Genomic DNA, 23,756 nt, shown 5'->3' on the forward strand with positions numbered 1-23,756 from the left:
TATAAATTGTATATATATGTCACATATAAATTGACCATTTGTTATAGCATTGATTCTATGTATTGTTTTGTATGAGCAGGTAATCTGTGGTACAGACATGGTGTGACCCCCAGTTACCCTCAGGGCTCATCATGGGAGCACATCTCCAATAATGTGCGCAAGGTGTCTGTGGGACCTCTGGACCAGGTCTAGACCATTTCCTTATAACTAGTTATTGCAGTCTAACTACTGCAGGTTTGCTGCTCTGCTTAATGCCAGATTTGTTTTTGTTTTTTCTTAAGGTATGGATCATTGCGGATAAGGTGCAGGGCAGTCACAGTTTGAGCTGTGGCACTGTGTGTCGCCGACTGGGGTTGCTGCCGATGGAACCCAAAGGACACTCGTGGGACTATGGCATTGGGGTGAGCACTGTCTTTACGCTCACTTCTCACTAACAGTACTGTGCAGAATGGATAGAAAATAAGAAATCATCTGTTTCTTTCAGGGCGGATGGGATCATATAACAGTCAGAGGAAATGCCATGGAGGCACCTCGCATTCTGATGCCATCCCTGACTGACAACCAGACAGCAACACGGCCACTGCAAACCAGTAACCAGCCAGAGATGAACGGGAACCCAGTGGGATGTTAGTCAAACTGCTGAGCTCTTTATGCTAACCGTCTCTACTGTAGCCATGTAGAAGTTTTCTTCCCTTCTGTAGCGCTTCTCTTGTTTAGAGCAGAATTACTCAATCCCACTTAACAAATCGTGCGACTCGAGCTCCCGCACATGCAGACGACTCTGTGGTTTTGTTTGTACCTCAGCTGAATTCACATTTTCTAGTTAGTTTGAAAGATGTTTTCTCCTTTTGAGGGCTCTCATGGATATTGAGGCCACTTCCAGTAATGCCCTCTCCTTTTTAACACTCCCATCATTCGTCATTATGTTTTTTACATAGTACTTTTGTTTAGAGGATCTTAATTTAATGTTTATTTATTCGTCTGTGGTAAAATCACGATTGCCCGTATGCTTTTTTGATTTTTTTTATTTGAATTCAGGGGCATTAAATACAAAAGGTCACAGTGTAAGCTACTGTAGGTACACTACAAGCATTTTATATTAAACATCACACACAAACAACATTTTTAAACAAACACCTGCTTCTGGGAATTTTAAACATCGGTTTAAGCATAAAAGAGTCTGTAATACTTTCATCATCTGCTTGTATTGGGTTATTGGTTATGTTCTTAGTCAAAGCTGAGAGCACCGTGGTACTGAACAAATACACTATAGTTCCAAAATCTGGGGTCAGTAAGATTTTTTTTTTTAAAGAAATGAATACTTTAATTCAGCAAGGATATAAAAAATGGACTAAAATGACAGTAAAGGATTTTATATTGTGAAAGAATTTGGTTTCAAAAATAAATGCTGTATTTTTGACCTTCCTATTCAGAATCCTGCAAAAAAAAAACTCACGGTTTCTACAAAAATATTAAACAGCTTAACTGTTTTCAACATTGATAATAAGAAATTGTTACTTGAGCAACATGTATTGGGTTATTGGTTATGTTCTTAGTCAAAGCTGAGACAGCACCGTGGTACTGAACAAATACACTATAGTTCCAAAATCTGGGGTCAGTAAGATTTTTTTTTTAAAGAAATGAATACTTTAATTCAGCAAGGATATAAAAAATGGACTAAAATGACAGTAAAGGATTTTATATTGTGAAAGAATTTGGTTTCAAAAATAAATGCTGTACTTTTGAACTTCCTATTCAGAATCCTGCAAAAAAAAAACTCACGGTTTCTACAAAAATATTAAACAGCTTAACTGTTTTCAACATTGATAATAAGAAATTGTTACTTGAGCAACAAATCAGCATATTTGAATGAGTTCTGAATGATTATGACAGAATTTTCGCGATATATTACAGTTTTTATTTTTGATCAGATAAAAGCAGTGGTGAGCATAAGATACTACCAAAAAAAAAAAAGGAAAAATAAATTAAAATCTTACCGACCTTTGAGTTTTGAATGGTAGTGCATGTTCAGACACTTATTTAGCTGTTGTCATTGATGAAAGAGTGCAATATTTACTTTTGCACTTGAAAATGTGAAGACAATGTTGTGAAACATTTCTCAGGATGTCAGCCTATTTCATTTATACATAGATATATATATATATATATGTGGTTTAATTCCTTTTAAAGGCAGCACAAATTTTAAAAAGTAACAGTGTTTATAACAAATCTTTCCAAATGGTTTTATTAGGATGAATAGTTAGTTGTATTCCTCTTCTGCTAAGTTATATTGTACATGTGGATGTATACATTTTGAATATTTATGGGTAATTTATGGTCCTAATGTGAAACTGCATCAATTGTGTGACATCCTATAGGGCATTATTTATAGTTGCTTCTGTACATATAAAGAACGTTATGCAGGCATGAGAGAAACCATTAGAAAAAGAAAAGGATAATATAGTTTGAAATTATTAAACGTAGACAAATAACAGGGTAAAGAGTCATTATTTGAGTAAACTCCTCTCGGTGTCATATGTGCATGGTATGTGTCCTCAATAAATATGAAATCTTCTCCAAAACTTTGCATTTTTAATATGAAATACTCCCCCTGTTAAAGGGATAGTTCACCCAAAAATTATAATTTTACTCACCCTCATGTCATTCCAAACCTGTATGACTGTATTTCATGGAACACAAACGAAGATGATTTTTTTGTTTGTTTGTTTGTCCATACAATGAAAATCAGGGGTCCAGTGTTGTTTTGGACCCCATTGACTTTCACTATATGAGCAAAGCATCTTCTTTTGTGACGTTTTTGGGTGAACTACATTAATGACCAGCAAATTGTGTCCCTTCATAATCCAAAGAGTTAGTGGCTAGTAATTTAACAATGATGATGGCAAATAAGTACCACATTGTTTGTGGGCAATATAATCTGTGCAAATTCTGTACATAAATGAGCCTGTTTATGGACCAGCTTTAGCTTGTAAACTCAGGGTTATTCAGATGGACCCTTTTGTTAGTCCTCAGAGCTGGTATTCATCATCATGCATGCATTTACACAGCGCTCACTGAGTCTGTGGCAGCGTGTGTTAGCTGCCCTGGTTGAAGCTGTGAATATGGCTCAGGTAGTTGGACAGATCCTCCTCTCCCTCCTCCTGTAGATGCTGCTGATAGCACTGCAGGAGCCGGGAGGCCTGAGTCTCCATGTCACTCTCGGCGTGAGGCAGGCAGGCGTTCGACATGCCCAGGATTATTGTGGTTAAGGCCTTGATGTAGTTCTTTGCCAGCGTGAGAGTCTCGATCTTGGAAAGTTTCTTGTCTGTTTTGACGTGAGGAATGGCCTCCCGTAGGGCCTGAAAGGCGTTGTTGAGTTTGTGCATCCTCTGCCTCTCTCTCTCGTTACTCTCCAGCCTGCGAACGTTGCGTTGCTTAGCGCTGCCGTGCTGCCTCCTGCGACGTGTGCCCACGCGGGAACCACCGTGTCTCTCGCCCCTCAATGTTCTCCATGTCCCTCCCAGCCTCACGGACGCCTCTGAACCCTCCTGCTCGCTGGAACCTGGCTCTGTTTCCAGCGTAAAGTCTGGGTCGTCCTGCTCTGCCCAAGACTGTCTGCCCCGCTTTGACCTCTTTCCTTTGGACTTCATACTTGACTCACCCACACCCTGGTGTAGGCCCTAGGATATTATCATTCACATTTGATTGGAGTTAACATGCAAAATAACATTATATGTGACCCTGGACCACAAAACCAGTCACAAGTAGCACGTGTATATTTGTAGCAGTAGCTAACAATACACTGTATGGGTCAAAATGACCGATTTTTCTTTTATGCCAAAAAATCATTAGGATATCAAGTAAAGATCATGTTCTATGAAGATATTTTGTAAATTTCCTACCGTAAATATATCAAAACTTAATTTCTGATTAGTAATATGCATTGCTAAGGACTTCATTTGGACAGCTGAAAAGGCGATTTTCTCAATATTTAGATTTTTTTGCACCCTCAGATTCCAGATTTTCAGATGGTTGTATTTCGACGAGATATTGTTCTATCCTAACAAACCATACATCATCAATGGAAAGCTTATTTATTCAGCTTTCAAATTATGTATAAATCTCAATTTCGAAAAATTTACCCTTATAACTGGTTTTGTGGTCCAGGGTCACATATATCTATACAAATGGCTTTAATACAGTGGATACTAAAAATGGTATGTTATAGGGATTAAGTACATCTCAAGTGCTTGTTTGAACATCCTGTACTAACTGGTTAGTTCTTCTATCTAGATAATGTGTAGCCTAATATCCTTCCCTAGTTAGTTACACTATAGTAGCATCTCATTCATCCCTGCTTAACGGTTATCCGTTCAAAATTGTAAAACTTTGGCTTTGTCAGAAAATACTGAAAAATCCACTATTGATAATGAAATAAACTGTTGATAATGAATCAGATGCTGACACAATCAAGTGAACAACGAAAATGCACATTGTCTCTATACGTTGTCGCTTCTGTCTTATAAGCTGTCAATCATCTCAGCTGTCGGGAAACAAAGTTGCTTACCTTGAAATAAATGTCCACCAAACTGGTGACGTGTGCGCGATAAGAGGCTTGCGGACAGCGATAATGAGTTGTCTTCCTGACAGCCGCAGTCAGAATGAAATGATAACGGTCACGCGCTCTACCTGTTGCAGCTCGATGTCCACGTAGCGCTTTTGTGGCCAATCAAAGGAGGGATCCGTTTCGTCTCGAGTCACCCATGAGCTGGCGCAAGCATCGGAAATAGCGATCTGAAACTTTGTTCAGACTTTCAGATGATGATAATATTGGGTCTGTGATACAGCTGCTGCTGCTGCTGCTGCAGGTGGTATATGCAGTGCGCAGAGTTGACAGTGCAAATCACATACTGTTGCATTACATTAGTGGGGACTTTCCACTGATAAACATGAGTAAGTTTATTTAGATTAATTATTTTATTTTGGCAAGAAAGAAAAAGACAGACGTGGTAGTGGTGGGTTTATGCAGATGATTAAATTGGTAGGTTGTACTATTTCCACGGTACTTTATCAAGTGAAATATTTGCTTAGTCCTTTGCATTTCAAATGGGCCTTGCAGACATATCATTTAAGCACTTTTCAGAGCTTTACTTTATGGTGATGCATTCGTTGCACTATGTCCGTACTTTCTTCTGCACTGGAAGCTCCTGTCATCAAGTCAAATTCGTTATGTGTGTAAACATACTTGGTAATAAAGCTCTTTCTGACTTGTATTCGTTTACTTTTTGACATTAGGCTCTTCAGATCACTGTATTGGTTTCTGCATTCTTCAATAAAGCTATGTTTTTAAACCAGGGGAAAATAGTTTATTCTGCTTTCACTTTGTTACATTTGCAGTACATTTATGCATTTGGCAGAGATTAAAATAAGTGGTTGTGATTAATCTCATTTCCTGTTTGAGGAAAGAAAATGTCTAATATAGGTTTTGAAGTGACTTAAAATTATATATATTAAAAAATGTCTTACTGATGGGGCTGCGAGGATTAATACAATTTTAAAAAATATATATATAAATAAAAAATAAAAGAAATACATTTGAAATGAAATTTGAGACACTGTTTTAAAGCACCAGATTCATGGTTGTCTAAAGAACAAAAACTTAAGAAAATAAAAAGTCCTTTGTGGAACCTTTTGAACCTCTCCAATAGGATCAGGCTTCTTACTGGATCCTTTATTTGTAGAAGTGTATATGTGTGCAAAGAACCACCCTTTTCATAAACTGTGGTATCAGACAGATCAAACACAGACATGTTTATTTTGTACCTGAGAACGGCGAACCTGTTCTAAGTGTGCCTGCGTTAATAAGGTCTCTTATTCTAATCTTAAAATTGTGATTTGAGCTTTCTTTGCAGCGTCGCATAAAGCACAACTGCAAACATAATTTTGAGTAAGTGATGGATGCACACTAATAACATTTGACATAATATTAAGGCACAAGTAACGTGGTGTTGGACAAACAGGACATTTTCACATAGTTTCTGGGAACAAGTACATTTCACACCTGTTTAACTCACAGCAGCTATCAGCTCAATTGTTCCCTCCCCCACATCACTGATGGCCTTGGTCGAGCAGTGTTTGGACACAGGCTGGGCAAGACTTACTCCCTGCTCCGGTCTCAATGCTGAGACTATGGAAACAGTTTCTATCCCAACCCTCAGTTTATTCAGTGTGGAACCTCCGGTATACAGCACTTACACTGATAACAATCTGCCTGTAAGCAAAGCGTTACAGACAGAGCTCAGAAAACAGCCTCATACAAAATCATGCTCACAAGCAGGCATAAAAACTGTACAAACACAACTAATTCATGCAAATCCATCCAGGTATTCACAGTTGTAGTAGTTTAGTTTATCAGCACTTGGTAGTAGCCTACTGATAAATTGCACCTCACGCACAACACAACTTTTATAGTTTACAACTGTTCAACATCGTGTTAAATTTCAAGATAACTTTTTGATTTGCATACTCCCCACGGAGGTATCTTTAAAGTCCTGCTCAAATTTCCCTTGAGTAAATAAGTCACTCATTAGCAACCCCATGCTAAGCGCTACATTCCAGCGAGGGGAGCTTGTGAGATGTAAACGACAAATGAAAACGTTGTCAGAACCTGTTTGATTAGAACTTAAGGTGATAAGGGACCATGTACACAAACTATTTTGATTAGTAAACAAATATAATGCTTCATGGCTTAATCAAGGCCCAAAGCTCACAGCTGGCTGCCTTTAAGGCTAAATGCAAAAATAGCTGTTTAAACATGGAGCCTTTCTCCGCTGCTCTGCACACCTGATGTTTCTTCACACAGAACAGTATTTGAATGAAGTTAAAGGTAATTTGTTTCACTGAATGAATGCTTATTTGAAGGGTTAGATGATGTTAGATATGAAAACGACTAATTAAAGAGACCCAAAATAATAGTTCAGTCTTTTACTCCCGCTCATTTTGTTTACAAATCCATATGATGTTTTTTTTTTTCTACTGTGGAACACAAAATGAGATATTTAGCAGAATGTTCAAGTTGCTCTTTTTCATATGACAATTATTGGTAACCTGGGGCTGTAAAGTTACAAAAATGCCAAAAAGCAACATAATAGAATTGATATGACTTGTGTGGTAAATATTACAAGTCTTTTGGGGTGATGACAGTATAAGCACAGGTAAGGCTACCTGCTAGGCATTTCTGCCAGACGCGCTTCCGCCAGTGCCGGTTGAGCAGCTGCAGGGTCGTCAGCCGGGAGCCACCCGTCCTTGATGTTTCGCTCCTTTAATCCCGGAACATCTCTAGGTGGTGGAGCAGCGGCAGGGACGTCTCCCTGCCGCCCCCTGCAGCCGCCCTAGGATCCGTCTCTACCCCAAGCCTTGTCTTTTCTGCGTAGCCAGAGTCAAAAGCTCCCCTGCTCTGCCTCCTCCGCCAGGTCTTTCAGGGCCTTCTGCAGCTTGGGGCCTCTGACTCCGAGAGTCTTAAAGGGGTCATATGATGCTGCTAAAAAGAACATTATTTTGTGTATTTGGTGTAATGAAAACTTTTATAAAGAATATCTCTTTGGATTTGAGACTTTAGTCTTTGCAACTTTACAGATCTTCTTTATGCACCAAGAGCTTGTAACACTCTAAAGAGAAAGGAAAAAATGAAATCGCATCATATGACCCCTTTAAGGAATCGCTGCGTGGAGGTTCCGGTGAAGCCTCTGCAACCAACCTCCACTGGAAAGGTATATGCTCTCCACCCAGCTTGCGTGCATGCTGATGCAAGCTCTGCAAACTTCTCCCTTTTCCTCTCAAACGCTGCCTCCATCCCATCTTCCCATGGCACAGTTAGTTCGGCCATGATGACAGTCTTCGTGGTGGTGGACAGTGTTGGGCAAGTTACTTCCAAAATGTAATACATTATATATTACTAGTTACTGTCTTTTGAAAGTAATTAGTTACATTACAATATTACTGTCTCTGAATTGTAATGCGTTACACTACTTTTGAGTTACTTTTGAGATTTTTTTCTCTGGTGCTGTTTTGCGATGTTAGTAATATGTTGTTGTAACTTGCGTTACTGAGATTGTAACGAGTAATAATATTACCCAAATTTGATTAGTAATGCGTTATATTACTGCGTTACAGCAAAACGTAATATACTACTGTAATATTATTACTTTTGTAATGCGTTACTCCCAACACTGGTGGTGGACCAGATTACAATGTCAGGTCGAAGAGATGTCATGACAATCTGCTGATTGACATAATTATGTGAAGAAAAAAAAGGCTTGGTCAACATGGTCAAAAGAGCAGCGTGAACATTCATCCTGCATCTCCTGTCTCATATGATTTTGGAACGACATGAGGCTCAGCAAATGATGACAGATTTTTGGTGTGAACTATTCCAAAATGATCTGGCATGCTTCATCTAATAACATTATGCTAATAATACTCTGTTTTGCTTCCTCAAAATTACATAATGATAAAAAAAAAAAAAAAAAAAGAGAGACTATCTAGTTTTAGTGCTTATACACACTTTTGATTTGTTAATCTGATCTGTAATGTGAGCAAATAGAGGTTATTTTTCATGCATCATTCATTGATGTCATACTGCCATTTATGTCATCAGCTGTGATCTGACTGGACAAAACTGCAGCCAGGGACTAGTGCATTAAAGCCTGACTCACGCAGCATCATAAAAGGGGAAAGAGGGGGACATGTCAGTTTTTCCATGACCCAAAGGTCTGTCAGACGAGAGGGGTAAAAGTACAACCTGTTATATCAGTATAGCTTGAACAGATGCTAAAGAAATGCATCTTCATAATACACACACAGAAAACATCTGCCATGTAAATATACTGTATATATATATACACACACACTAATATTATTATATTTGTTATATTAATATATGTGTAAATTATGAATTATTTGAATAATTTAATATAAAAAAGAATAAAATAGTTTTTAATATAATAATACTATTAAAAACTATTTTTATTGATTTGAATTATTTGTATTTTTTATTTATTTATTTATTTAAATGCATGCCCATCTCATATTTCTGTTGAAGATCATACACTTGCAAAAATGGCTTGTAATATAAACCATTTAGCATTTTGCAAACTATGCAATCCATACATAATTAATAATTAATAATTATAAAGTAATGACTTTCCATTGAACTGGAAAACTATGAAACTATAATTTAAAAGTAACAGGGATTTCTCTGCTTTTGAGGGAAAAGCAGGTCAACACTAACTAATCCTGCAGCTGTAAGGGGATGCCTCGGAGCTTCAGAAGCCATGAATATGTGCAGTAGGTCCACCTGCTTTTTAGAGTAGGCTGTTTTCTTGTTAACGTAGAAGGTGTGAAAACAGGAAATATTATCTTGCAGCTCACACACTACCCTCTGTGCATTACTTGGTAGCGGTAAATATTTGTCTAGCAACACTAGATCTTCTATTATGACACTTCTTTTCACAGGAAACCTGTAAAACCACTTCATGAGATATCATTCAACACACTATTGGAACCAAACAGGCTTTACACAATTTTCTTAAAGTTCTGTTGGCTTGTGTGCTGGTTTCAACTTTGTTTTTGACTTAAACATCAGCATTCAAATGCATATCTGAGATGTATGAGGTTATATTAACTCGATTCATTTTCACTGATAATGACATCTTTCATGAGAGAAGTGTGCCAGTCTGTAGGAGGAGCATCATGTCCTCCAGAAAAGACCAATGAGGGCAAATTAAAATTTGTCTTATTTTAGCTGTGAGGCTAAATGATGCCTCAATGCGCAGGGTGAAACATTAAACGCTTTCAGCAAATATTCCTAACCATAAAGGAATAGTTTTTTCATAATAGAAAACATTTTCTCACCCTCGGGCCATCCAAGATGTAGATGAGTTTGTTTCTCCATCTGAACACATTTAGAAATTTAGCATTACATCAATTGCTCACCAATCAATATTCTTCAGTGAATGGGTGCCGTCAGAATGAGAGACTAAACAGCTGATAAAAGCATTACAGTAATCCACTGTGAGGTGAAAAGCTACATGTTTGAAGCAACATTATCATTATAACATTTTATGTTTAAACTGTTGGTTCAGTTTGTTTCTTCGTCTGAACACATTTAGAAATTTAGCATTACATCACTTGCTCACCAATGGATCCTCTGCAGTGAATGGAATGAGAACGAGAAAGTTCAATGAGAGTTCAAACAGCTGATAAAAGCATCACAGTAATCCACAAGTAATCTACACGACTCCAGTCCTTCAATTAACATCTTGTGAGGTGAAAAGCTACATGTTTGAAACAACATCCATCATTATAACATTTATTCTTTAAATTTGTTGGTTCTGGCCAAAATAATACATTAAAAATAAAACTTAAAAAGAGGCCATATTAATACTATTAATAAAAATGCTGAATGATGTCAAGCTTAATGTGAGTCAAAAGAAGTAAATTTCTGCATTGGTGTCCATGAAAGTTTACATGATAGGCTAGGGGGGTGCGTAAGACAAGAAAGCTTCGGAAACACTGACTCAGAGTAACCGAATCCCACCATATTTCAGTTTTATTAGGAAGTTGATTCGGTAAGCATGAAAAACAAGGGAAGTTCAGAATCTGCAGGTAAACATTTTTTACGGTTGGCCCGGTCGAACATCCATGCAATCATGTGAAATGCATCAATTATTTTCTCTGGCCCTCTTACTGCAGTGCTTGAATAAATATTGGTACCAGGCATCAGCGAATGCGCATTAGGAAACATTTCCCGGCCGCTGTCACTAGGCAACCTTGAAACGGATGACTCAGAGAGCTGACTCAATAGGTACTGTGACGAAGTCAGTCAAGAAACACACACACACACACACACACACATACACTCACCATCTGTAAGCATAGAGGAAATCTCTTAGTTGAGGGAGAGAACTAATCCCTGCTTCTTTACCTCTGTGTTCAACAGGTTGTGTGTCCATATCTTCTGACAGCCTCCACCCAGCCTTCTCCACACCCTGTAAATAAATACAAACACACACACACCAACTACCCACTTACTCGCAAACTTTGTTGAAACAACTACTTTACAAATAAAGACCCTACATTAATTAGCTAAGCAATTTAATACATTTAAGTAAGACGTATACCACCTATTTCATCTTGCCGGTTTCACTAGCTAGATGAAATTAACTTCATATTGTATGCGATTAAGTATATAAAAATGCATAAATCATTTCAGTGCAAGTTTTGTGTGTAATTGACTAAAATTAAGGAATTCTTTTCCAAGCAGCTGTTAAATAAAAAACACCGAGGGGCCGGCTATATTCAGAATACTGAATAATGTGCAGTAGCTACACACTGTGTACTGCCTACTATTTTGAAAAATAAAAAAAAGTGTATGAGAAACAATAGTCATTTTGCAACAATAAATGTTTCGAAACATTGTTTCAACAATGACCTCAACACATTGCAGATAAGTAGCATCCTTTATCATCTTGTAAATAATATAGTTATTTTGCTTTTTTAATTCAATGTAATGTAATCATATTTTAATATCTGGCAGGCTAATAATGAGTTGTAGAAAAATATGGCTGTAAGTATTTACATTCATTTGTTACACAGGAAATGGAATGTCAAGTTGAGCACATTGCATTGTGAGATATGGTATTCCAAACAGTGTGCAGTACTAGGCCAAAACCTGGAAAAGGGTTAGCATTTTAGAACTTCCGGTTTTACTCTCCCTAAATCAATAGGTTTTTTGAATGATTCTTTGGTTAAATGCCTGAAATAAAGTCTTTGGTAACACTCAAGATATTTATGACATAAAGTACATCAGTAATACCCCCTTGTGACTTTTTTAAAGCTTTCACTTTTTTAAAGGTCTTTAAAAAGCTAGTTGCTAAAAAGGGGCTAAATGGGACTGCAGAGCTTCTGCAATAATCCAAAATATATATATATTTTTTTTTTTGTCGACGGAACTAGGGTGATGCTTACTTCCGGGATGGCCTACAAAAAAAATTCCATCATTGCTGAACTCTATACAGTGTGGCTAAACAATTAAACCGTTAATATTCAGATTTTATTCTCCACCTCTTAATTGCATCCTTCTCACAGGCATTTCATAACTTTTGACTTACACCTCCACACTTTTTTCCTCATTAACGATTACTTAATTGTAATTGTTAAGATTGATGTGGTTTGAAATGGGTAAAATGTCATTGGAAAAATATATGATCAGAATATCGACTTGACTAATAATTTTATGTACTCACACTGTAGTAGTATTGTAGCGGTTTTTCGGTCCTTTTATTTATTAAGTAAGCAGTGACTAAATAAAATAACAGTATTTGCTCACACCAAATTCTACAAAGGCTCACCTCAAGAGTCTGTGATACTTTGTGCTCTTGTCACGCATGTTACTCCAACAGACAAGGCGAAGTGTGTGTGCCCTCTGCTGGACATTTTCCAGAAACACAACCTCAAATTGAACTTAGGACACACAGTGGCCAATCGTGAACACAACACATTATGAAGAATATTAACGGAGTCTCAAAATGACTTTTTATTGCACAGCTGCTATTTTTCATATTTAAATAGATATAAATATATGTATATATTCTGCAGTTATATCAGTAAATAAATAGTATAAGGCATTTATCTCTTTGCAGAACATAATAGCCAATTATTTATTGTATACTAATAAAAGTGGACCATTTAGATTATACAGGTATAAAACATAAATTTAGCCTAATACCACCGGTCCTGAGGCATTTTTTTTTTGCACTGCTTTCCAACCGTGTGCGGATCAGAACGAGGGAAGCTCCATCTCTGAGGACACACGCACAGGATGTCCAAGGTGCTCCTCTGGCAACAAAATCACTGATGCTGGAGTTTTACAAAACACACTCATTCAGCATCAGGATATTGTTCCCAGCTGGCAACAGATGCACGCATATACACATACCCATCAGGCCTGAGCGTGGGGAGGAGCAAACATGCAGCTGGTAGTTCAATCAGAAGCCTGACAAGAAAGTACAGGGAGCTTCGGGTTTCTTCTTCAGGAATTGTTTTGCTCCAAGCTTCTGAAACCGAAGACCTAGCAGCTACCATTTAAAATGAGCAGCTAAAAGCACTGAGACAGAGAAACTGGAGCAGAGGTATTACGGTATTATTGCTAAACCAAATCCTTATGTCATGCCCAGGTGCTGTTCATTTTTATATATGTTTCTAAAGAGACTATGATATAAAACATTAGAAATACCAATACAGCTCTTTGTGATATAAATGAAATGATCAGGCACAAGAAATCATGAGACCAAAGTTCTCAGATAAATCATCTGGGGCCATGTTTCACTCTCAGTAAAAAGCGCTTCTCTGTTTTAGCCTTAATTTTTTATAAATCACTGAGGGGAATGTGCTCACCCCGAACTATGGCAACAGACCTTGTAGGGGTCCCGAAGCCTAGCATGCTACCAAAAAGGGAGGAGGTCCACTATTTTAAGTGGGTTTGTGTCGATCTTCCCACCAATTGAGTGGTAACGCTTCACAAAAAAGGGGCCCAGAACCTCACGCTATCCTTTTACACATGAAGAGCAGAATCATCATATCCCTCAAACGGATGATAAGTGACACCAAACAATCCATGAGAGCTGTGTAATTGGATGCCTTTGGGCTTATTCTGAGCATGCAAATCAGAGCCAGTGGCGCGGAGAGTTACATGCCCCACTACAACAGCAACTCCATTCGTCTGGTGCCCTGCTGCATTCTGGGTAGGGGACAAAAATGAAACGTCAGCCTTGGCTGTCGTAACCTTTTTTGGAAAAGTTGGGAAGTGCCTCGTACTGCAGCTCTGGTGTACAGACGGCCTGAATAGTGTGAGTAATTCAAGATGGATTTGTAAACACAAATATATTACCACCTTCTGCTTAAATTAAAATGGTGCCGTACATTGCATCATTAATTTATGTGTTTATAAATCACCCCAGGGACCTGCCAATAAAATTTCAAGCCGTACTAAGCCATTTGAATTTAATACAGTATAAATGTCTCCATAATAATTGTCTTTTCTCAGTTTCAGCTCAGCATGTAAACTTTGAATCCCCTTTTTTAATAAATGATTTTTTTCATTTAAATATTGTTTCAAATAAAAATATTTCATTGCATAAATAATTTTATAGTAAATAATACACATTCTATCAATATTTATGCAAACACATAAAGTTCCAGTGGACCAGATATCTGCTTGTAATCTTTGGCCACAAAGGCTGTTTAATCTGAATTATTTTAGTATAATCAATATGCTATTATAATTTTTGTTAATTAGATTTTATCTTTAAATTTTCTGGTTTAATTTGAAACTTTAAGTAATTTTGTTTTGTTATTATTATTATTATTATTATTTAAATATGTTTACATAGTTTTTATTAAGTTGTAAGTGTTAGTTTGTTTAGTTTTAGTTATTTCAGTGCTTCAATTTAAACTAAACGAAAATGAGATGTTTGGAAGGTTTTTTTTAATGTATTATTTTATATCAAGTAATTATTTTATAGTTTTAGTATTAGTTAACAGTTGTGACCCTGATCTAAGGATGAGATGATTTGGTACTTGGTGTGAACTACTAAACAGTCTAAATTAGAGTGGTAGGAAGTTGGCCAGAGATGCAACAGGGAGGCCAGTTAAGGCTAACTCCACTAGAACTATTTACAGTCCTCTTGCTGTGACATGACTGAGGATGCATAAGGATGAACATGTTATCTGACCTATAAAAGACCTACCTTTGTATAATCTGTAATGTAAGTTAAAAACTCTGTTGTTGTAATACATTGTAAAAAAATAAAAAAAAAACTATATTTTTTTCAAATCCTTTCCAAAAACAGTACTTTGAAGGGGATGTTGGTTGTTTGCCTTTTAAATAAAATATATAAAATATAAATACCTTACTATTCAAAACTGTATACATTTTGCAGCAAGAGTCCCCCTGGTGGATCCTGAGGTGAACTGTCTTCACGTGTAGCTCAAAGATTTCCATTAAAACTTGACAGTGGATTGAGAAAACAAACTATTTTAGATTATTACCATTTAAGGAGATTGCACAGGGATCTGGTGTGATTTTGAGAATTAAATGCACTGAAATATTATTTTAGAGATGCCCAAAGCTCTTCACATCATGCCAGAGTTTTAACAATGTGATTTTAATAGTTCTATTTTATTAAAGAGTTAGATTAGCAAACAGATCAAGCGCCATATTCAGTTTTATAGGGAACATATCAAAGTGTAACACTCTGTATTCTCAGTTGTCAGCTTTACATCCTTAATCTAATCCTGTATAGTAACTATATATGGGCAGGGATGTTCAGTAGATTTCTCTATATGCTGTGTCACTATAATTAAAAAATAAAAAAAGCTCTGTCAGTCTCGGCAGTCTGCCTGCCTTTGCTCTGCAGTCATGGATCAGGTTTACAGGTCCTGTGGGTGAAAGGACATACCGAGAAAATTATTTTTTTATTTGATATTCCACAAATCAGTTTATTTGGAAAGACTTCTATAATATGTACATATGCTGAGTTGCTTTTATGCAAAAGAAATTATATATGCCCAAGAAATTAGATTACAGAAAACATCTGCTAAAGATGTAGAATGACAATTATTTCGGAAGACACCCAGAAATAATTAAAATCATCTGGATTACTACTTTATCTTGTTGTGAGTTTCATTAATAACTTTCATTAAGCATGTTAACCCACATTACTACACGATATAATACTAATCAGATAGTTTCATTTTGGCTGTTGTATAGTGTGATGTAGGAATACATATTTACAACAATATTTCATTGTTAAAAACATTAATACTAATAAAAATGAAAATAGTATTTTAATTAAAGATCAAAATGAATCCTATATAATAACTTTTATTTAACTTTGATATTGAGTTTAAAGTGTTGGATCACACATCTGCAACCTTTGCCCTATAATCTCTAATATTAGTATGTTTTACTTACTGGGACTTTCTATTTTCCTCTCTTCTCTGTGTTTACAGGATAGCGTTTATGCAAAGAAAAATGTCACCTGTTTTAAGTCTGGCAGACTTAGAGCAGAGAAAGCAAAATAGAGAAAAGGAAAATAGAGAAAGGAAAAAACATTTACGGGATGAAATGCTATAAAAAATGCGATGCCAGATTTGTATCCAATGTCATGGCTGTATGCTGCCATTCTGCTAAGTGTGAAGTCCATCCAAGAGATACTGTCATACTCATAAAACTAGAGCCAGGCCTGTGGCGGCTCAGGGAAACCCCAAATGTACTGTACAAGCAGAGGGACAGTCACCGAGTCGTAATGCAACTGGCATGCTCTGCTCCTGTTGCATGACTGCATTTCGGTCCAAAAGTTACTTGGAACCACTTTAAAAGACTGACCACACAAATAAAGCTTAATGTCCATACAATAAAAGTCAATGGGGACCAAAGTTGTTTTGACTTTCATTGTACGGATAAAAACATTTCTTTTGTCTGTGTTCCTTGTGTGTGACAACGTGAGGGTGAATAAATGATGACAGAATTATCAAGCGTAGCGTTAGTTCTGGCAGGTCACGTTAGTCAAGCTCGCATCAGCTGACTCTCAGCTGATCCCCATCTACCTATGGGAATACGACACCTATCTAAGCATTCATATATAAGGTCCCTCAGTATTATCAGCAGTTTTCGCAGACGATAGTGGTCCTGACAGAACTAATATTTGAGTGAACTGTCCCTTTAAGTATGCATGTCAGCACGGCATTGGGAAAGACCAGGAGTTCCTGGGGGGGCTTTTCTAATTTTCAGCGGCACGAAACCAACTGCTCACAGGCTTCGTTGGATGAAGAGTTCATGAGATCCACAGTGTGAAGTGTCCAACTCTGTGGCATGATACATGAGTGCCGTTACACAACTGATCCAAGTCTTGGTGATCTCATTGTGCAGGTCCAGGAGTCTCGCTGGCCTCTTGCCACTTTTACAGGCCCCCAAGGGGCATATCAATGATCAGCACAAGGGGAATTCGCAGCCTGGCAAGATTGGCTGCTTAATTAGCGCCTTGGTGTATTTCACAGACATGGAAGTGGAGCAGTCAGTCGTGGGATAGGAGAGACAGGTGTTGCATAAGACCTCATTTCATCTGCGTGTAAATCAGACGGTGAGGAAGAATGCCCAAATGTGCTCTAAATGTGTTTGTTTTGTGGGTGCCTTCAGATTTACGGCTAATGATGTGATCTGGGCCGAGGTCACCTCAGGGTGTCCATACATGCGCATACGAACATTCCAACCTACACACACACACACGCACACACTTGGTGTTGAGTGATTGATGCTAGGGAAGAGTAGGGGCGGGAACTGAAACTGAGGCGGCCGTCTTGGCTAAATCTGAGAGTCCCTTCGGCATGCTTCCATCACAGCTGGTCAGCTGGAAATAGATAGAGATGCAACTAAACCCGAGAGACGGGGAACAGCGCAATCTGTGTCCTCGCTTATGAAAGACACAATCAGCTTTAATTAGGGACAGCTTTTGAAAGGTATTCCCATTCGCAGAGTCACTCTTTGTATATGTCTAATGCTCTGATGACAATGGAGTTGGCGGATCAAGAGCAATTGATGATGCATCAAACAAGTTGTAAATCTATCAAGAGAGGCTTAGTGAGAAATCAGTCTGTCACTGAGAACCTTGGCGTGGAAAAAAGCGTCTCAAAATAAAACAGGGCGTGTCCCAGACATGTAATGATTTAAGTACAGTAATTGCAACACATTGCTCACTTATCAGCTTATTACTCATTTCTTTTAACTACCCCCTGACAAATTTAACAAGTATTAATGAAAATAACTACGGGAATAAAACAAATACATTGGTAATTGATGCATAAAATGGAAAGGATATATCAAAATTAGAAAGGATATCTCACAAAAATAACAATTCTGTCATCATTTACCAATTCACCATTTACCACCTTAGCATTTCCAAACCAGTAGGACTTATTAAATAAAAGAGAGGATATTTTGAACAATGTTTCAACTGTTTTTGTGCATACAATGAAAGTGAATGGGGACCAAAACATTTGACCCTATTGACTTGCAGTTAATTAAACTAGCTAACTAACTAAATAAATAAACTTCTTTTTTAAATATCTAATTTTGAATATATAATATCTCATTTTCACTTTGAAAGTCACCCGTTAGGGTATAATGGAACCATAAAGGATCTTTATTATTTATAAATGGTCCTTTGATATGACAAATACATCTGTGTGACAAAATGCATATGAAAATAATTATAAAAGAAAATGATGTTTTAAATCACATTGCAGGACATATAATTTTTCCAGAAGTATTTCCCAACAGCATCAACTATACACTCCTACAAAAAAAAGTGCAAAACCTTTACTTTTAGGTACAACACCTACTTTACACAAAAAAGTTTATAGTAGTACTTTAACGGTACAAATTACTAAGGTGTCTATAAAATACACCGTTTAAAGGTATGTAAGGTATACAAAGTGCTGTTGTACCCATAAAGGTACAATTTTGCACATTTTCTCTGAGCCCAACATGTTCAGTTATTAAAAAGAGCTGCCATACATTCAATAAAAGAGGGAATAAACACTCACCAGCAATAAACGAGCACCATTACGTTATGGTTTAAACACTATTTTGGTCCAAAAGCAGCAAAAACAATGCCCTTGTCATGAAATACACATTTACATAGTCATTAATGCTGTTCTTAAAACAAGACTCAAAGAAAAGCAAGATATTTAATATGTTCTACTATTTGTTCAAATATACCAAATAATGGTATATTCTAAATCATATTAACTCACCAGGTCAAATCTCTTCTCTGTCCGTTTAAAAAGCATTTCTAATATCATAAGGCTCCAGGCGCTCTTCGATGCACCTGATGCAACATATAAACAAAGACAAAGCAAACAGTGTTATAGAGAATATGAAAAGTCCAGCCCCGATCCCCCTCAAATCCCTGTCACTCAGGAAACATGGCCTTCCTGCAAACAAGAGGTAGTATAGAGCGGGACAAGGCCACAGGGGCAGCTAGTGGGCTGGAAGGATGTTTTTGTCATTGCTTTGGCCCCTGGTTTGGCAGGCAGACGTCCATCCTCAGGAAAAGAGCCTGCGGAGGAAGTGAAGCTGACGTCACAGCCGCGCACAGTCCGTCTGCTGTAGATCAGCACGTGCGCAAAGACAAAGCTATCGGTAGAGTCACGTAAACACAAAAACAGGTGGACTTCACCTTATTGTGCTTCAATACTGTGATCAGGCCTTCTGCCTTTGATCTGTGAGGAAAATAAACATACTTTACTGAGCAAAATTTCACGGCGGCTATACTGCTTTTAAATCATATTGTGTAGGCACACGCACAATAATGACAGTGAAACAATAACAGGATGTTTACAAAGATTTTCACTTTAAGTGAATGAAACATAATGGGTGAACCAAATATAACCTGCTGATATTTAGCAACACATCACATTTATTATGAATCATAAGATTTGTGTTTGTTTGTCCACAATCTCCAGTAGATTGTGAGGTGCTTCACTCGAGTAGCACTTCTGTGTCCTGGACAGGTCAGGTGGTGTAAAGGACACAGCTGCAGCTGACATACAAACACTGGTGGTTTTTGACATCATGTAGTGATGGTCAGACTGTTAACCTCAGCGAAGATACTGCTGCAATAGAGGCCTCGGATTTTCCTCAGATCCATTGAGAAATGGCTATCACAGACGTTTTGGCTGCCTCTGATATTTCAACTGCCATCAATGCATGTAAAGGTAAAGCATGAATGATACTCCACTTCAGATTCACCTCTGTGAATATTACTATGAGAGTTGTTTGTTTTTTAGTCAGAAACATTTTATTCTTTTTTATTTTGTCAGAATATCCGTTGTGATTTTTTTCTTTTTAATTTGATTCTTGCAGCAAAGGATTCTTTCAGCCCAAAGACATTTTTTGCAACAGTAGGCTTGTCAAAGAAGTCTCCTCCTGAGATAGAGAAGGTCTTTAAAATGTTGGACCAGGACAAGAGTGGGTTCATTGAACAGGATGAACTACAGTTGAGTAATTTGCCTAAATACTTTTTTTTCATGTATGTTTATGAGGCAGCTAGAGTGACTGAAAAACGGAGTTGCACAAGTGTGATATGTTAGGGATTGTGTAGTCATTCAGTTTATTACATGGTCAATACATTTTTTACATGGGCATGAAACATTGATTTGAGTTTACTGTTCTCTTATCTTAAAGCATTTCACTAAGAAAAAGAAAATGCATTACAATGTACAATACATAAGACCGTAACAAGACGGACAATATTACAATAATGTTACTAGTTACAGTTAATGTTACTAGACTTCATTTTCAATGCAGTTGATCACTGATACACAAAATTGCATCAGTTGTGTTTGTAAAAAAAAAAAAAAACCGAGAGTGAGTCCGCTGTATAATACAAGAGACATAAAAGTAGTGCCAGTTTTATTTACCTGATAATCACACTGATATACAGAATTGCCATAGAAAAAATTAGGAAAAATTAAAAATGAGGAAACATCACACTGCTGATGTTCACTGTAATAAATAAATGTGACCTGTTTATTCCATGATTGCACAAAACGTTTCAACCAAATAATCTCTACATGTTCACTTATTATATTGTGACTCATTTTCTAGGTTGTTTCTGCAGAACTTCTCTAAAGGGGCTCGTGCACTAACAGCAGCTGAAACCAAGGCCTTCCTCATGGCTGGAGACATGGATGGGGATGGGAAGATCGGCTGGGAAGGTTGGTATCTAAAATACGCAGATATTTTATAAATAAGAGATTAATCTACATCTCCTCATTTCCTGTAGAATTTTCAGCCCTCGTTAATTCTTCCTGAGACCAGCTGTGACTGTCAAACATGGCAAAGAAAAATGATGAGCTTTGCCACTGGTCTTGTCACTCAGTAGTTTTCAAAGCTGAATTGTCCAGGATTGTGCTCTGTCTTCTATGTTTTACTGTAATGTTATTGTATGAACCTAGAAATTCTACAAGAGAAAGGAACACAAAATAAAAAGTTTTCAACAATATTTTTTTGCATCTATATTGTGTATGTCTTGCAATTTATTTATTTAGTGAGTTTTATAATTCAAACAAAATAATTTTGCAGCTGCTGGGTAAACAAGCTAACACATTAAAACTACAATGATGTGTAAAGTACTGCAATATTTGTAAAAGTTTGTATTGTTTTGCATACGTTTTGACATTTTGTGCATTGGTCATCACAATGTTGAATACACATAGGACTATTAATTAAGGTATTGAGTGAAATAGCCTCTTTTAGAGATAAAAAGTGTTTTATCATATTTGCCAGTGATCTGAAACTCCGAAACGTTTGCTGTTGCTCAAATCTCCAGCTGTCCCAGAATCTGCTTAGCATCGTCTTACTGCATGCATAGAATATACATGGGACAGAGACTGTAAATGGGTTGACACCCCTCCTCCCCTTCCACCCCAAGAAAAAAAAAACATAAAACAATATTCTTACACATTTCCCAGTTGAAAAATATCTTAAATTGAATTCAATAATAATTTGCAATGAACAATAAAGAATCCTAACATTTACTGTACTAAACTTCATAAATAAAATAATTAATAGACTGCAAAATAGGAATTTCAGTTTATCCAGCAGGGATTCCTGTTTGACCCCAAAAAATGATTTCAAATGATCAAAGTACAAGGCTAAATGGGCAAAATATACGAATTATGGTACAAAGAATTACTTTACATATAAATGCATTGCACACATTTTCATGCAAACACATTTTCGTGCAACAACATGCAGTGTGTGCACTAAGATGTCCCACATATGTTTCCCATAAGGACTCAGAGCATCCCCTTTTCGAAAGGATAAAAATAGAGCTATATGACTAGTGGACACATTTTAGTTTGAAACTTAACCCAACCTAAGCAAATGGTGTTTGTTACAACCCCAGAGACTAAAGTATAAAAGCCAGGCCCATGGGTGCTTGAGTAGTCGTCGCACATCTGTGGAACAGTTGCCAGCGCAGCGCAAAGGTGAGTTTACCAGAGACACCTTGAGGATCATACACCAGGGCTCGATGAATTTCTCTAATCACCATGGAATATAATTAACGAGAAATGGAGGAATAAAATAAGGATATGAATGGACTTGCAGCAGGACTGAAAATGCGAAAGTACATCTCTGCAATTAACCAAACCAAGGACCATGCTTTCTACTTACTTTCTTGAGTTTTTGGATGAGCTTGCAATGATTGTCAATTTTTTTCATGACTTTTTTGGTGTTTTTCATTTGGCAATCTCACATGAGCTCACAGAAATCATATTTTAACTGTAGGAAGAAGTTTAACCCAAATGGGAGAATTGTTTGAGAATTATTCGAAATGACACTAAATGTTGCAGTTAATGTGATGTTACACTAATTTAGTCAGAAACCTTTATGCATCTTAATGCACCATCATCTTGTTTGCGTCTAATTTCCAGATAAATCAAAATGGCATTTGCTGGAATTCTCAAGGACGAGGATGTGGCTGCAGCCCTTAAGGATTGCGCTGGTAAGACACATCTGCTATAACTCGCCAATAGACTATTGTTTAATTAGCTGATTTTTAATATGGATTCTGTTTTATGTGATTCTAGCTGCTGACTCCTTCAACTACAAGAACTTTTTCGCCAAGGTTGGCCTGAGTGCAAAGACTCCCGATGACATCAAGGAGGCCTTCTTTGTCATTGACCAGGACAAGAGTGGCTTCATTGAGGAGGATGAGCTGAAGTATGAAAGCAACAGACTTAGAATTACTGAATGCATTTATTATATTATATTATACAGGCAGTTTTCTTAATGCTCTTTTCCATTCTCCTCAATGTTCCCAGACTGTTCCTGCAGACCTTCTCCGCTGGTGCCAGGGCACTGACTGATGCTGAGACCAAGGCCTTCCTCTCAGCTGGTGACAGCGATGGTGACGGCAAAATCGGAGTTGATGGTACTTAATCTCATATTCATAATATTTAGGACTTTATAGCACTGAGGATACAAAGCATAACAAGATAAAACATGGTTAAACTACGAATTCTGGTGATGCAATCAAACTTAAAAACTCTTAGTTACAGAACATTTTTAATGTTTGCTTAATAAGTCTTAACATTAATTGATTTATCATCTTTTATAGCTCTTGATTTTGCAGCTACGTTTATATTTATATTTAAAGCAGGTCAGCAAACCAACTAGCAGAAGCAATAGACCTAATAAAAGTGGCGTAAATCTTCATGAAAAACATATTTTTACATACTAAATAATTGTTTCGTTTTGTAAGAATGTCATATGTGGTAGCCTATAAATGATTAAATGATGTCGAGATAGAAGGTACCTCTAAACTTTGAGCTGCTTGAACGGAATGAATTGTTAAAATGAAAAGTGCAAGACTAATTGTTTTTCTTTATCAATGTCTTTCCACAGAGTTTGCTTTGCTTGTAAAAGCCTAAGCATTCATGGACCCTTGTCTTTGGAACCAGAGCTCTGCTTACCTATCATCTTTTTTATATTTATTTATGAATGCCCTGCAAACTCCTCCTTTCAAAGAACGCACGTTCAATGTCTTGAAAAGCTATTTATTATTAATGTTGTTTCATTGCATTGTATTGTTCTGTAAAAAACCTTTTGTGTGCAAACTTACAATCTC

At 37.1% G+C, this 23,756-nt stretch overlaps 4 protein-coding genes across 4 annotated transcripts in view; 3 read left to right on the forward strand and 1 right to left on the reverse strand.

Moving 5' to 3' along the window:
• The window catches only part of LOC107753445 (tectonin beta-propeller repeat-containing protein 1-like), a 20,509-nt gene extending 19,317 nt beyond the window's left edge, over positions 1-1,192 (forward strand). Inside the window, exons 23-25 of the mRNA XM_016569588.1 lie at positions 80-186; positions 282-401; positions 485-1,192. Coding sequence (XP_016425074.1) covers positions 80-186; positions 282-401; positions 485-631 — 374 coding nt within the window. The 3' untranslated portion in view covers positions 632-1,192. The remainder of the gene's footprint in view (positions 1-79; positions 187-281; positions 402-484) is intronic.
• Positions 1,193-2,759: 1,567 nt separating this feature from the next.
• On the reverse strand, positions 2,760-4,770 carry LOC107753453 (class A basic helix-loop-helix protein 15-like). Its single transcript, XM_016569594.1, has 2 exons — positions 4,568-4,770; positions 2,760-3,680 (listed from the first exon to the last, which is right to left on the reverse strand). Exon 2 carries the CDS (start codon positions 3,648-3,650, stop codon positions 3,096-3,098), a length of 555 nt encoding a protein of 184 aa, XP_016425080.1. The 5' UTR covers positions 3,651-3,680; positions 4,568-4,770; the 3' UTR covers positions 2,760-3,095.
• Positions 4,771-19,775: 15,005 nt separating this feature from the next.
• Positions 19,776-20,964, forward strand: LOC107753419 (parvalbumin, thymic-like). The gene is made up of 4 exons (XM_016569552.1): positions 19,776-19,836; positions 19,985-20,117; positions 20,729-20,838; positions 20,907-20,964. The coding sequence occupies exons 1-4, from the start codon at positions 19,776-19,778 to the stop codon at positions 20,933-20,935; spliced, it is 333 nt and encodes a 110-aa protein (XP_016425038.1). The 3' UTR covers positions 20,936-20,964.
• A 1,116-nt stretch (positions 20,965-22,080) lies between these two features.
• LOC107753417 (parvalbumin-2) lies at positions 22,081-23,655 on the forward strand. The gene is made up of 5 exons (XM_016569550.1): positions 22,081-22,113; positions 22,561-22,631; positions 22,717-22,849; positions 22,951-23,060; positions 23,534-23,655. The coding sequence occupies exons 2-5, from the start codon at positions 22,571-22,573 to the stop codon at positions 23,557-23,559; spliced, it is 330 nt and encodes a 109-aa protein (XP_016425036.1). The 5' UTR covers positions 22,081-22,113; positions 22,561-22,570; the 3' UTR covers positions 23,560-23,655.
• Positions 23,656-23,756: the final 101 nt, after the last annotated feature.

This window comes from Sinocyclocheilus rhinocerous, unplaced genomic scaffold (assembly GCF_001515625.1).
Source record: "Sinocyclocheilus rhinocerous isolate Xijiao unplaced genomic scaffold, SAMN03320098_v1.1 scaffold2216, whole genome shotgun sequence".
NCBI classification, from domain to species: Eukaryota; Metazoa; Chordata; class Actinopteri; order Cypriniformes; family Cyprinidae; genus Sinocyclocheilus; species Sinocyclocheilus rhinocerous.

Coding starts and splice junctions, on each gene's coding strand:
- LOC107753417 (XM_016569550.1), top strand. CDS start 22,571: ATGGCATTTGCTGGAATTCTCAAGGACGAGGATGTGGCTGCAGCCCTT. Junction 22,632..22,716: donor AGCCCTTAAGGATTGCGCTG/GTAAGACACATC, acceptor ATGTGATTCTAG/CTGCTGACTCCTTCAACTAC. Junction 23,061..23,533: donor CGGCAAAATCGGAGTTGATG/GTACTTAATCTC, acceptor GTCTTTCCACAG/AGTTTGCTTTGCTTGTAAAA.
- LOC107753453 (XM_016569594.1), bottom strand. CDS start 3,650: ATGAAGTCCAAAGGAAAGAGGTCAAAGCGGGGCAGACAGTCTTGGGCA.
- LOC107753419 (XM_016569552.1), top strand. CDS start 19,776: ATGGCTATCACAGACGTTTTGGCTGCCTCTGATATTTCAACTGCCATC. Junction 19,837..19,984: donor TGCCATCAATGCATGTAAAG/GTAAAGCATGAA, acceptor TGATTCTTGCAG/CAAAGGATTCTTTCAGCCCA. Junction 20,839..20,906: donor TGGGAAGATCGGCTGGGAAG/GTTGGTATCTAA, acceptor CATTTCCTGTAG/AATTTTCAGCCCTCGTTAAT.